Source organism: Onychostoma macrolepis, chromosome 01 (genome assembly GCF_012432095.1).
Source record: "Onychostoma macrolepis isolate SWU-2019 chromosome 01, ASM1243209v1, whole genome shotgun sequence".
Lineage (NCBI taxonomy): Eukaryota > Metazoa > Chordata > Actinopteri > Cypriniformes > Cyprinidae > Onychostoma > Onychostoma macrolepis.
The window spans coordinates 21,872,990-21,888,140 of record NC_081155.1 but is presented as its reverse complement, the minus strand read 5'-3'; the positions used below and the strand labels follow the sequence as shown (position 1 = coordinate 21,888,140).

General features: G+C 37.2%; 1 protein-coding gene across 13 annotated transcripts in view; it reads left to right on the top strand.

Moving 5' to 3' along the window:
* Nucleotides 1-15,151, top strand: part of galntl6 (polypeptide N-acetylgalactosaminyltransferase like 6) — a 348,569-nt gene that overhangs the window by 317,973 nt on the left and 15,445 nt on the right. For all 13 annotated transcript variants that reach the window (XM_058772469.1, XM_058772440.1, XM_058772459.1 and 10 more), the window contains one exon: nucleotides 3,364-3,547. In XM_058772469.1, coding sequence (XP_058628452.1) covers nucleotides 3,364-3,547 — 184 coding nt within the window. The remainder of the gene's footprint in view (nucleotides 1-3,363; nucleotides 3,548-15,151) is intronic.

The window sequence follows — 15,151 nt, the reverse complement described above, 5'->3', positions numbered from 1 at the left end:
ATGTGTGCGGTTGCCAGGTATCAAGAGTTCAAAGCCCCGAATCAGAGCTTCGCTGTTACAAGGATACATTTTCTGCCCGGTGTTTTGCTCATTTTAAGCAATCTGGCAACCATGTGCACGAGCTCGCTCCTCATTGCAGAAGATGATCTGACAAACAAGCTGGGGTTTAGTGATCTAAATGAAAGTGTCATTCAGCCAGTCTGACTTCTGTCATGAGATCTCGACTATATTGTTTGCGATTGTGGTTGCACTTACTCAACCGCTGTTGTTTTAATAGAGAAATAGGCTATTGCAATTTGGATTTAGTGGAATTACTAAGAATTTCACTGTTATAATATTTTTCATTTGTTTGACCAGTTTTCATAATGTAGACAGAGAAAGTGCATAAGTCTTTGGTATTGATTTATATAATAAAAAAGCCTATAATAAATCAGTACACTAGATGAGGTCAAATAAACCATGTATGAGTCCACATTCTATTGATTTGTGCTTACAGGAGAAATTGAAATGCAAAAGTAAATTTCTCAAATGACAACAATCACTACGATTATAATTTTGAGCAAAAATAATTTTTATCAGTTTAACCATTATACAGCATGACGAAAATGTGCCTAATTTCATTGACTAAAATCTGACTAAAATGCTCATACATTTCATTGACTTAAACTTGACTAAACAAAAACAGGACAAGGTTGACTAAATATGATAACTAAAATGTACATGTCAAGTTTTCATTGACTAAAACTAGATTAAAATACTTCAGGTTTCTTTGACTAAAACTAGACTAAAATTTGACTAAAACTAAATAGGATAAGGTTGACTAAATATGATAAAACTAACAAGGAACACGGGACTAAGACTTAAATTGAAAATAGCTGACAAAATTAACACTAGTGGAGGTTAATGACTAGCATTCCAAAAAATAAAAAATAAATAAAAAACATACAACCTACATCCACACTTTTCCAACTTTTTAAATTTGCGTTATATGGAGATCACTTTAAAAGCGTCTTGGAAAAGTTTTACCATACCTTCCTTCAACATTTATTTTTTGCTGCATTGCAAATATCTTTTACATATTGGGTTAGCCTGGAGCTGGGTGATTAAACGTTAACGATAATTACCGCGATTTAATTTTCCTCGATAAAACAATAACAACAGTTCGATGAATATTTGATACCAAGTTTATGCACCAAAGACAGAACGAAACAGTACTTCTCATTTGGAGTGGGTCACACAGACTGTTTTTCCACTCGGCTCAATGTTCAAACGGCAGCGCGAGCTCACTAGAGCAGATGCGTTTACTCACTGATGAGTCTTGGTCACATGAGCACTAAACAGCGCTGTGAAATCCAGTGTGAAGCGCTTGAATTCAGCGAAGAACACAAATGACTCGGTTATTTAAACTAGTTTAAAGCCAGATGAAACAGTGCTGACAAGCAGGATAAACACTGCTTAATGAGACAGTCAGAAGACTTTTCAATCTACAAATCACCATCATTTACCATGGATTTACTGTAGTAACACTAACTGCACTATGGTATTATGACAGAAATATGGGATATTCATATCGAATTAAAGTCAGGCAACAACATGTTTCATGATTTGAAACAATATCACTCATTAGAACATGCAGAAACTAAGAAATACATTTTTCTGTTAAGATATTTATTTTTTTTAAGGAAAAATCACTGGAAAAGTGTAAAGAACTCAACAATAGGAAGTGTTTGTAATGTTCTGACCATAAAGAGTAGTTTAAATCTACAATTAATGGTCTGGTTTCTACAAATTTCTCTTGGGAGCAAAAATCTGCCTTTAAACTTGAAAGAAATAAAGATTTGACATTTATTATGATAATTATCGATATCGACTGACATGAAAACAATTTATCGTGATATTTTTTTGGCCATATCGCTCAGCCCTACTTTAGCCCTTCTCCTACACTTAGACTTTAAATCTTAAACTATGACAATTCATAATAAAAAAACATCAAAAATGAATTGTTACATTTAATGTATTAAAACTATTATAATCTAAACAAAAAGTGAAAGAGTTTCAGTATTTATTGTGTGAAAAATATCTAATATCAGTTTTTCAAGAAATATGACTGAAGTGTCAGTGAAGATCTTGAGATGAAACAAGACATGATGTGTGAAAACAGAAAATAAAACTTTTTTATGTTTAGTGTAAAACATTTTCCATTCAAGCTGCATAATTTTGTCAAATTATTCAAAATGTGTGAAAATATTATTTTAGGTATTTAAGACACTTTGTAAAATTGCTATTAGCACAAAAGAGTTCAAAATGCAATTTCCATCAAAGAATGTTAATTAATGCATAATTTGAGATGTGGTGGAAATTATGCTATGGTAGGAATTTTCATTATTTTCATGGGCAAAAAAAAAAAATGCTGTTGATTTTTTTTTTAGAAATTCTGCAAGTATGCTGAATTGGTGCTCAAGAAACATTTCTTGTAATTATTGTTGTAAACAGTTGTGCTATTTAAGGATTCTTTGATAAACAGAAAACATTTTGTTTGGAAGAGAAATCTTCTGTAGCATTATAAATGTCCTCACTGTCATTTTTGATCAATTTAATGCATCCATGCTGAATAAAAATGAACATCAATCCTATAGCTCAGCAATGCCAAAGTCATAGTTTTGATTCCCAAATAATGCACAGACTGATAAAATAATGTAAATGCAGCGTAAATTGCCTTGGATTAAACCCAAGTGCATAAAAGTCTAGTAAAGTGTGTTTTAAGAGACTTCATGTTTTAAAATAAAATGATCAGGAATTATCATTGTGAGTATTACTAAATGGTCATTGCAGCCTCAGTTTCAGACAGACTGTGGGGATTGTGCTCTTAATTTTAATCTTCATGATGTATTTGTTTAAGGTGTGTGGTGTTGTGTGTTTAAGCCCGTGTTCCAGGTCTGTTCCCTCTCTTTTGCTTTCTCTCTGTGATCTCCATGGTCCAGTAGTGCAGTGGTGTTGAGGGAGAGTGTGGGTGACAGATCTGGGACGGCTTAGTGGCTGCTGACTGACAGAGATAGAGTTAAGGGCCGAGGGTCCTTTCTGCTCGGCCCTCCATGGAGCAAACCTACTTTGAAGCGCTGTAATTGTTTCTAATCGCCGGGCGGCTGTGGCGGCTTTAAATTTCACAGGGTCGCCACACTCAGCCAAGCAGAGTGAAGGAGAGCAAGTGATCCAGGAGAGGAGGGAGACTCCTGAGACGCACTGCCTCCCATTTCTTTTTTTTCCTCCTCTTCTCCACGCAGTGTTTGTGAAGAGACAGAAATGGTAGATTTCTAGAATTGCCTAACTTCTTCTCCTTTTTCTCTTCTTGCCTTCTGCCTGCAGACCAGATTGCCCAGAACCACAAAACCATTGTGTGTCCCATGATAGACGTGATTGACCATAACCACTTTGGATACGAAGCACAGGCAGGGGACGCCATGAGGGGAGCCTTTGACTGGGAGATGTATTACAAACGCATTCCCATCCCATCTGAGCTACAAGGACCAGACCCCAGCGACCCATATGAGTGAGTGAAATCAGTCTTACACTGTTACATGCCATTATAATAAAGTCTCAAACAGTTCTTTCTAGTGTGTTCACATAGATAAATACTGGTAAAGTAGTGCAGTGTAATGGACAAGCACATTCTTCATTTATTTGATCAAAATTGCAGGGGGAAAAAAACAATGATATTGAGAAATATTACAATTTAAAACAACTGTTTTCTGTTTTAATATTTTAAAATGTAATTTTTTTACTGTGATATCAAAACTGCAGCCATTATTCTCTGTCTTCAAGACTTTGATGAATACAAAGAAAAATAATTTATTTGAATTAGAAGTCTTTTGTAATATTATAATATTTTATAATATTTAAACATTTATCTTAATTTGTTGATCAATTTTCAAAATTTAAGTAAAGACATTTAGAATATTATATCAATTTAAACACATATAAACACATTTTCTACTCTTTTTAGTGCTATTCTCTACAGTTTGAGTTACAGAAACACAAACATACCATATATTCTTCCAAATCACAGTTTATTGAGCAAATTGAACCAATAAATGATCCTAAAACACATAAGTGGACAATTTTGCAGAGATTTTTTGTTTTCTTTTTTGGCAAATCAAAAAAAAAAAACATCTGCTGCCCTTTACATTTTTTTTCTTTTTTTCCTTTTTGTTCAATGAAAATCCTGCAATTTGGTCTTTTTTCTTTTCTTTCTGACTTCCTTTTTTTTTTTGTATGCTTTATTGTTCCCGCTCCAATTTGCTTTAGCTTTAGATCAGCCAGTCTGTTTCAAAATCTCATTTATATGTACTGCACTGAGACATTGTGATTGACCTCATTAAACCTGTATTGTGATGCATGAATAGAGGATATATGAAATGTCACTCTGACCAGTGACCTGCACTTATGATACCCTCAGTTATTAGCCAGGAGTCTTTCATTTCCATACTGTTCCATTGTGTTTCATTGTGTACTTGGTAACTTTTACCACAGCTCACGTCAATCCATGATTCAGGGTTTAGTATTAGTTCTGCTCTCTAACCTTCAGCTTCACAAGCAGTAGAGCTTTTTCCTGCATTTTTTTTTTTTTTGTCTGATATAGTCTCACAATCCCATCGGAAGGCATCAAGTCATCTACAGTTAACCAGAAATGTGTTTCTTCAAATGCTGATTATACTGGAAATGGCCATTATTGCAATAATTCTCTCAAAATTAAATTAAAAACAATGGGTGAAAAACTCACACATCAAGTATCTTCCTTTCAAACTGAGACAATTTGAGTAAATTGAAGCAATTTGAGAAATATTGAATCTGTTATTTTATAACCAGATTTAGTTTGATTTGAGACATTTGATGCAGTGAAATGAGGAAAAATTGGTTGTTTTCTTAGGAGCTGCCAAGTGAGTTGAGTGGAAAAAGAAATCTATTTCTCTCTGGGGTCTTTATATAAGCAAATATCCATCCACATAAATTGACTCACACATACTATTTTGATCTCTTTCCTTCAAATTGTTTAGTGGTTTATTGCCGAAAAAATCACATTATTTTTGTCAACAAATTTTATTTTATTTTATTTTATCTTTTACAAATAATTTTTTAAAAGACATAACTTGTGTTTTATAGTTTTAACCAAACAAAATCGAAATTCTTTCACCCCTGGATGGAAATCACTGCATTAGAGGCAATCTTCTGTGTTGGGAGAGTGAATATGTGCTGTGTGTGTGTGTGTGTGTCTGCGTGCTTTTTTGGTCCCCTATCACATCACAGCACGTTGCGCCCCAGACTAGCCATACCAGGCATTAAGCTGTGGATTAATTCTTGGGGTGGATATGAGGTCTTGAGAAAATCAGCTTTCCTGAGTGTGGCGGAGTGTGTGTTTGTGTTTATAAGTGCAGGCGCTCTGTGTCTCCTCTGCAGAAGTCTGAGTGAAGACTCTCTCACTCACTTATGTACACCAACACAAAAACACACTCTTATACAGTCTTACAACCAGTCTTTAATGACTGCTGCTGCACAAATGTGGATTAGAATGTTAACATTAGTGGGATGCTGCAGGGCTTTATCCACAGACCTCTGTGACTTTCTGTGGACTCCAGACCTCTCCCTCCCCTCGGGTTGCTGGTTCTTATGTATGCTGTGCTCAGTACGGCCCACTGTAGTTCATCCAGCATCCCACTCCTCCTCCAAGGCCTGAGGGCAAGTCATATTTTCTGCAGTCACTGGCTCAACCCATGCCCACCTGTCAGGGATCAAACACACCTCTGTATATCTGTTCCACTCTGCTGGGCTGTCAGCATTACTGACTACATGCGACAAGCGTGTGCCAAGAACATTTATATAGGCAGGCAGAAAAACTCCCTTTTTGTCAATCTTTAGTGAAATTAATGTTTAAAGTTGAAAAGTTGACCAAAAAAATATACCCATATTTACACCTCTAAACATTATTCTGGACCATATTTTTTGATGTTTTGTTATTAACTCTTTGCCCACCAGCATTTTTGAAAAAAGTTGCCAGCCACCGCCAGCGTTTTTGCTGATTTTCACAAAAATGTAATGGTCCCCAGAATATTTTGTTGTATGAATATTTGAACATGCAATACATAAAAATAAAGAGCAGACCCTCTAGTTTCAAACAAAAAAAAATCAATTTTATTCTAGCTTCAAGCGTTGTTTTTTTATTTTTTTTTTTTTATCAACACTTGATTGTAGGTAGGTTTAAAAAAAAAAGCACAATTTTGAGCGAAAAGCTGAGAAAATTGCATATTTATCAAATACTACATATTACGGTGGCTGAGAGAACTCAAATAGAAAAAAACACCTGCAAATTAAGAAAACAAATGCTCACAACACAACCAAACAAAGAAATGCGCTGCAAGTAAAATTCTTTATTTGGTTGTGCTGTGAGCATTTGCAGCACCTGCTGTCAAACTGATGAAGATGTTTTCTTGATTTGCTGTGGTGCTTTTTCTATTTGCATGTGTTTTCTGAAGTTGCTGCGCATTGAGCTCTCTCGGCCACCGTAACATCTGGATCATATTCAGTAATATTATCAAAGCAAAGATGCAGTAGATGGCTTCCACCAGTAGGCCTACTCCCAAAGCTTGCACAGGCCTTTACCACTTTCTGGACTGACATTTCACTCTGCATTAGGCAGTTTTCATTTATATGCGGTTAGTGTTGATGATCGCATTATTTTTCATATGCATATGTTTACATATGAGATTGCTCGTTTCTTCCTGGTCTGTGTTTTTGATCGGCACTTTCCAGACTCATTCAGGAGATGTGTAATAGCGCCCCCTAGCTTGTAACAGTGAAAACACGGAAACCCTGAAAATTCCGTGTTTGGCAGGGAAGCGTCTCATGAATAATGTGTTGGGGGGCCCACGATAATAGGATGGGGTGCACTGATCAGAAGGTATCTTGTTTCAATTGTGGAAAGACGTCAATACACACCATATTTCAAGCTCAAGTCCACTGATGTAAATCTACATTTCTGTCTAGTTTGTTTGTCGGACAAAATGGCAGATTCAGCGTTATGATTGGTCAGATCGCCTGTCAATCAAACTCCTGGCGAAGAGTCAGTTGTTTCAGAGATGTTGAAGGAGGGAATCTGCTTATTACTCTTCTCTCCAAAACTGCCTACAGTAGGTAATACACTGAACAAAATTATAAACACAACACTTTTGTTTTTGCCACCATTTTTCATGAGCTGAACTCAAAGATCTAAGACTTTTTCTATGTACACAAAAGGCCTATTTTTCTCTCAAATATTGTTCACAAATCTGTCTAAATCTGTGTTAGTGAGTACTTCTCCTTTGCCGAGATAATCCATCCACCTCACAGGTGTGGCATATCAAGATGCTGATTAGACAACATGATTATTGCACAGGTGTGCCTTAGGCTGGCCACAATAAAAGGCCGCTCTAAAATGTGCAGTTTTATCACACAGCACAATGCCACAGATGTCGCAAGTTTTGGGGGAGCTTGCAATTGGCATGCTGACTGTCCACCTGAGCTGTTGCCCGTGATTTTGGCAGTACATCCAACTGGCCTCACAACCGCAGACCCATGTGTAACTCACTCTCAAGTTGTTTTAAACCTGAATGCATTTCTTTCTTCTGTTGAACATAAAAGTTATTTTGAAGAATGTGGAAGCCCAACAGTTGCTGGTTTCCGAGTGACTTCCATATTTTTTTTCCCCCCTACTATCAAAGTCAGTGAGGACCAGCAACTGTTTGGTTACCCACATTCTTCAAAATATCTTCTTTTGTGTTCAGCACAAGAAAGAAATTAATACATGTTTGGTACAACATGACAGTGAGTAAATAATGACAGTATGTTAATTTTTGGGTGAACTATCCCTTTAATGACAATCGGCAGCATGTTCAGTACTGTCCATTTAAGAGCTGCGGGCATCCGTTTCAAATGTTTACTTTCACTTTAGACATAACTGTTTTTATATGTAAACCTTGTGTGTTTTTGACAGTATTAGCACAATTAGACATTAACTAAGATAACTAAGTAATCAGGTGCTGTTTGACCGGCCTTTTATGCACGCACTCTGAATAAGCGCATGTCAGAACAGCGTGCGAATGAAACGTTTAACCGGCAAGGCTTTGCACACGCAAATAATGTACTTTTGTGATTGCGAATAAGTGCAGTGTCTCGTGAGTGTAACTCTACCGCTGAATTAACATTTGATGTCAATGTGTCTCGCGAGTTGCAGTTGGAGGTGGAGTCGGAGCCGGGAGACATAGTAAATACAGCACATTGCTTGAGGTAGATGTTGTTTTGTTAGTAAATGTTTCATTATATTACTAGTGTTGCCTCCTTTGTTCTCTATTACACTACTGCATATATTGCATCTGACACTGGTGTCGCTTAGTTTTGTAACGTGAGCTCACACTTTCGAACGTTTCACTCTTGCGCAAACACACACCGCGCATGCGCACGGATATCACACGCACGTCGAGCAAACGTTGGCCACATCAGTCAGTGAAGGAAAATTACAAGCAGCAGCTTCTAATTCGAAGTATACAAAGATAAAACAACCCAAGTACCGATCACAGTATCGTTTGTCCTGAAGCTTATCGGTAGTCTGATACTGACCCAATTACGTACCGGTCCAAAAAAATACTGGTTCTCGGTACCCATCCCTATTATTGTTTGACATTCCTTGTCATTGACCTTTGGTTTTTACCCACTATTCTTCTTCTCTGATAGTCTTGCCATGCTTTGTTTGTTTTATGCATGCAGCTTTATATAAATTGTATTGCAGTATATATTGAATTATAATATTATAATAATTTATTACAATAAAAGCAATTAAGTAAAATGTTTAATTTAGTTGAAGATACCTGATAATTCTAATTAAGATTTTTTTAGGATAGGGGAAATTATATTAATCAAAATCCATGTCTTGGCACTTCAAACATTATTTGGGTTTTTTTATGTATTTGATCTGAAGTAAAAGTAATGAACAACAACAAGAGTGTATGAACTAGGGATTTGATTTCTCTAGTGACTGAAGTTTTATTCATTTTGTGATTTGTCATTTGGCGAAAATGCTTATGAAAAATCAAAGCAGGGGAAATACATACACAAAATCAATGCAGAAAGTAATATTCTTCATATCTTCTGTAATACAGTCTGAGTACTAGGAGACATTTCTCATTACATGCCAGTCTCTGAGGGGAATTAAGAGGGATAGTTGGACTGCAGGATGCAAAGACAGAGTGATACTAGAGTTCAGTTCTGAGAGAGAAATGCATGTATTTCCAGTGTTTTTATTTCACACCATGCCACCAATAAAACTCAACTCCCACCGGCTCACAATTTTACTCTGACCTGCATATCTGTGCTCCCATTCTCACTCACTTTGTCTCTCTCACAGGAAGGGCAGAAACATTGCTCATGAATGTGACACTAAACCCTCAAACATATCAGTGGGTTTTTATAAATTCGATCCATTCTGCAGACTCAGGCCTGTTTGATGCATATTGCAAACCACAACAGAGATTTGATGCCTTCCATTCCACGCGTGTACTGTCACAAACAGTTCTGTTTAACTCTGTCTGGTGTACCAAGCAGTCCTAAGTCCCCCGTATGCTGTTTATCTTTCCCTTCAATTCTCTGTGAAAAGTCCCCCTACAGTACATAACATCTGCCTAAAGCAGTTAACAAGCCAAAGTTAAGCTGATGTGTCTCTCGTCGCGCACTCAAGCCTCTCGCGTGGGCTAAGACTCTTCCGTCAGAGCCGTGTTGCTAGAGGGGTGACGTCTCCTCTGCCAATTTGCTAACTTTACTTCTGAAGGAGCAGGCTGAGGCATTTTTATGAGGGTGAAAAAGAAGCATAGGAGGGGAAGACAAAACACATCCGTTCAGTCTCCACGCACCCTTTTTGCTCTCTGTGAGACATCGGCACTGAAAGAGAGATGCGGAAAACTTTGCGACGTGACGGATACGTAATGAGCCTCTCCTGCGAGCCGCCGTCGACCGTGGAACAGAATCCTGGCTTTCAAAATCCCCCATCCTTTTATTTTAATACTTTATTACCTCTCGCCTCGACTGCTGGCTGAGCAACCTAGACTGGCGCATTCACATGTGTGAAGCGTACGCAGCTAAGAAGCCTTAATATAGATCTTACCGCTTGTTACAAGATGAAAGCGGGCCCTCTATCTGGATCACAGCTCATTTGTGCAATGACTGATCCGCTGAGAAGTCAGAGCTTTCTTCCCTGACTTCTCTCTGATTGATTGAGAGAAGAAGAAAGAGTAGTAAACCCAACATATTGGTGTTAATGGAAGCACGGCGAATGATTCACCTCGCTACCTTGCGACATGCGTTAGCTGTTGGGTTAAATTACATTATAACCCCAGTCTGTGAATCTATCCCAATCTACAGGGAACTCGGAGCTGAAGTTGAATCCTTGTCCTCACATCGCCCCCTTCTGGCCAGGATGAGAAGTCACAGTCAATGGCAGGAGATGATAACAGCAGGATCCTATTTCCATATATTACAGACCTTATTGGCCCTTTATTCATTAGAGTTGGCTTTCTATAATGGGGTCGCATTGTCCCCTATCTTCCGGCTTTCTCTGAGGAGGAAATAAATTATGGATTCATGGTGTACATATGCTTTAATAGTGATTCACGGCCTTGCCTTTCACACATATCCCCTTACTTGGCGTGTACGACACCTTGAACTCACAAAAATGTGCAAATGTATGAAGTTTTCTCTCCAGGTATAATGGGATTCCTGGAAAGTATGATAGATGACAATGGACGCAATCCTTTCTCCGCCTTACCGTCTCTGTCTCTTTCTGTGTCTCTCTCACTTTATGCATACTCTGACCTTGACTTCAAGGAAGTACACTGAAAATGATTTCCCACTACAAATCTCTTCTAAGTCCCCCACAGTTTCGCGTGAATTTAACCATTTAATACGCAGCTGCACAATAGGAGTCAGAAAGAGATGATTATGCCGGAACTCGCTCCCCTCCCACCCACCATTCAAGCAAGATTGGACATTTCCAAATGGAGGTCTTTTCTACTGAGAATGGAAATCTTCCTGCTGAATTTGCCAGGGATGGGAGTAAATAGTGGATTTATATTTATGGAAATCACAGGGACAGCGGGGATGATGGGAGAGAGAGAGAAAGAGAAAAGAAAAGCTGATGAGCTCTTCAGCCTGTGTCCTCCTTGCTCCACAAAGACATTTAAGCTTCATAAATGTTGTATTTGGAGAGAACTTAATTGGATTAATGTTGCTCAGGCCTTGAATGTAAATTGTGATTGGCATCTGCGTGGCTGGCACTTTTTCCATGATTGAAAAGGAGGGGGGGAGTCCAGCATGAAGGTGATGCAAAAAAGTTGTTTTTGTTTTCTTATTTTTCTCTTACAAATACTTTGAATTATGAATGGGTCATGAAGGATGCATGGCTAGATTTTCTAGAAGTGTTTTTTTATTTTTTATTTTTTTTTTTGTCATTAGATATTTTCAGTGGTAGTGTTTTAATTAGCTTACTGACAGCTGGCTGTGGCTTAAATTAATCCCCGGTAAATTACTATAGTGCTACAGCCATACACATTTAAACAAATGTTTTAGGAAGTTTGTTTTAGTTTCTTGAGCTTTGCCTTTTTTAAGATGCTATGTGGAGTTAATGCATCTTGAGTGAGTGTTAAAGAAGATTCATTTGTATGAAAGGCTCACCAAGGCTGCATTTATTTGATCAAAAATACAATAAAAACAAAGCAAAATTCAAAACTTTTTAACTGTTTTCTGTGTGAATATATTAACATATTAACATGTATCAATATGTAATTTATTCCTGTGATGGCAAAGCTGAAGTCTTCAGTGTCACATGATCCTGAAGAAATCGGATATGCTGATTTCCTGCTAAAGAAACATTTCTTATTCTGATCAATGTTGAAAACTGCTGTTTAATATTTTTCTGGAAACTGATTTTTTGATGAATAGAAAGCCTAAAAAAAGCAGCATTTGTTTGAAATAATTTTTTGTAACTTTGTAGACTTTTAAGTCTTTAATGTCATTTTTAAACAATTTAATATATCCTTGCTAAATAAAAGAATTTCTTAAAAAATGTACTGAGCACAAACTTTTGAAAGCTAGTGTATTTTATAAAATATAAAATATAATATTCCACATTCAGTTGAGTGATAAATGTCTTCAGTTGAGTTCGCTATGAAAATAAACATTATTTATTTTGGACGTGTTATCTTATGTAACCATAAGGGCCAAAAACTACCTTAATTAAACTAACCATTCAGTTGATACATTATAAAGTGTAAGTAATAAATATATTTAAAGCATTTATTCATATTAACTTCTATACGTGCTAATACATTTTAACGTTTAAAGTGTAAATGAGCATTAATGCATTATAAACAAAAATGAAAATGAGTAATATAATTGATTGATTAACCTAGATTATTAAATGCTGTAAACATTGTTGTTCATTGTTAGTCCATGATACCGAATGCACTAGCTAATGTTAACAAACTAAAGCTTATAGTAAAATGTTTCCAAAAATACATTGTTTTGCACGTCCTTACTCACTCTGAATGTATGTCAGGAGCGACAGGGATCGATGCCAGCTGCTCTTAGGGGCTTTCTCTGAAGGGCTGTCTCCAACCAGCCTGAACAAATTATTATTTATATTAGAATGAGCACAAAGCAAACATACCCTTTAACTTAGAGCACATCCACAGAGGACAGACACGTGGAGCCACACAGACTGACAGCACATTTAGCTAGAATACAATGCACAAACTATGTCTCTTCCTCTCTCTAGTTCTCTCATTGTGACTCTATATGTAAATACCTCTCTCTCCCCTGAGGTCTGTTTCCAGAGATTATGGTATTTAATTGAGGAATAACACAAATTAATAGTCTAAAAAGAGCCTAGTCACAAGACACTCTCTCTAAAAATGGCAATTGTGGCAGAGTTCACAGAATCACCTGCACCAATTACCCCTTAGTGTTGCTTTTTATTAGCCCCAGTGGAATCAGCAGACCACCAAGAGGTCTCGTCAACCGGGGCATGCATGTCCTCAGGGAGTCGTTCTGTGTGTGTGTGTGTGTGTGTGTGTGCATGTGCTTGTGCATTTAGGTCACTGTGCTGAATGGTAATAGAAATGAGAGCAGTTTTAGAGTGGCCACTGTGTGAGAAGGTGATGAATGCTAATGAGTGTGAAACAGGGCTGAGAGGTCGAGACCCCACTGTGTCCCTCAAGACCCTGAGAGAAAGCTGCTTCAGAGAGTGTCCTACATACAGACGAAAAGAAGAGTGTGTGTGTTTGTGTGTGTGCTTGTTTCACACCTACTGTTTAGACAATGGAGCGAAAGCAATTTCCCATCTTCGCTCAAAGCATTCTATAATCACGCTCCAACTCCACTCTGGGTTTTCCATTTCTCGTTTGCCTTCGTTTGTTTGTTTGTTTGCATATCTGGCTGCTTTTCTTCTAGATTTTTATGATTTTGTATGATTATTATTTTTTTTTACACTGTGTCTAAACCAGATTAAACACAATTAAACAGTAAATGAAGAGTTCCAATGCAAAAGCCTCTAAAAGACATCTTGGTCAAAGATGAGATGCTCTCAACTCTCCACACATAGTATATGTTCATCAAGTACTTTCACTTCAAATGCACTAAATCCCAGAATCAACCCATTCAGAAGTACCAGTACTTACATATAAACCCATACATAGTAGCCAGTAAGAAATACAAATTTTAAAGAAAAACATCAGACATACTTAGAGGCTTTTGCATCTGAACTCTTCAGATGTTATCATTGTTTTGGTCCAAACCAGCTGAGTTTGACAAGCATTGAGTTTTTTGTTGGTCACATGGTTTACATTTCTTGCACTGATTAGTCCAGTCCAAATGGAATTCTCATTTGACTGAAGTAGTATTCCTATGTGACTTAAACAGAATGTAGGCAATCCAAAAATGCTGCCTTGTTTTCTTGTTTTCTCAAAGATATTTGGGTCATGAATGTTTGTCTAAATATAGATATACAGTGGTGTGAAAAAGTGTTGGCCCCCTTCCTGATTTAAAATTTTTTGCATATTTGTCACACTTAAAAGATTCAGATCATCAAACAAATTTTAATATTACACAAAGGTAATGCAAGTAAATACAAAATGCAGTTTTTAAATGATGAACTTTTTGGAAGGTGTGTGTCCCGTTACATCTGGCGTAAAACCAACACAGCATAAAAAGAACATCATACCAACAGTCAAACATGGTGGTGGTAGTGTGATGGTCTGAGGCTGCTTTGCAGCTTCAGAACCTGGATGACTTGCCATAATTGATGGAACCATGAATTCTGCACTCTATCAGAAAATCCTGAAGGAGAATGTCCGGCCGTCAGTTTGTGACCTCAAGCTCAAGTGCACTTGGGTTCTGCAGCAGGACAATGATTCCAAACACAGCAGCAAGTCCACCTCTGAATGGCGCAAGAAAAATAAAATTAAGGTTTTGGAGTGGCCAAATCAAAGTCTGGACTTAAATCCAATTGAAATGCTGTGGCATGACCTTAAACAGTCCATTCATGCTCAAATCCTCCAATGTGGCTGAATTAAAACAATTCTGCAAAGAAGAGTGGGCCAAAATTCCTCCACAGCGATGTGAAAGACTCATTGTCAGTTATCGCAAACGCTTGATTGCAGTTGTAGCTGCAAAGGGTGGCACAACCAGTTATTAGGTTTAGGGGGCAAGCACTTTTTCACACAGAGCCATGTGGGTTTGGATTTTGTTTTCCCTTCATAATAAAAAACTTCATTTAAAAATTGCATGTTGTGTTTACTTGTGTTATACTTGTGTTATCTTTGATTAATATTTAAATTTGTTTGATGATCTGAAACATTAAAGTGTGACAAACATGTAAAAAAAAAAAAAATCAGGAAGGGGGCCAACACTTTTTCACACCACTGTATTTGTACTTTTAAAGTATAAGACATTTTCAGCAGGACCGTTTAATTAGTGAGCTGACACATTTAAGCTTTAACTCTTAGAAAGTTTCCACTTCCATTGGTTTCCATTTCTGCGCTGTCACACCGCTTACTCAGAATTCTCATTGGACCAAAGTAGC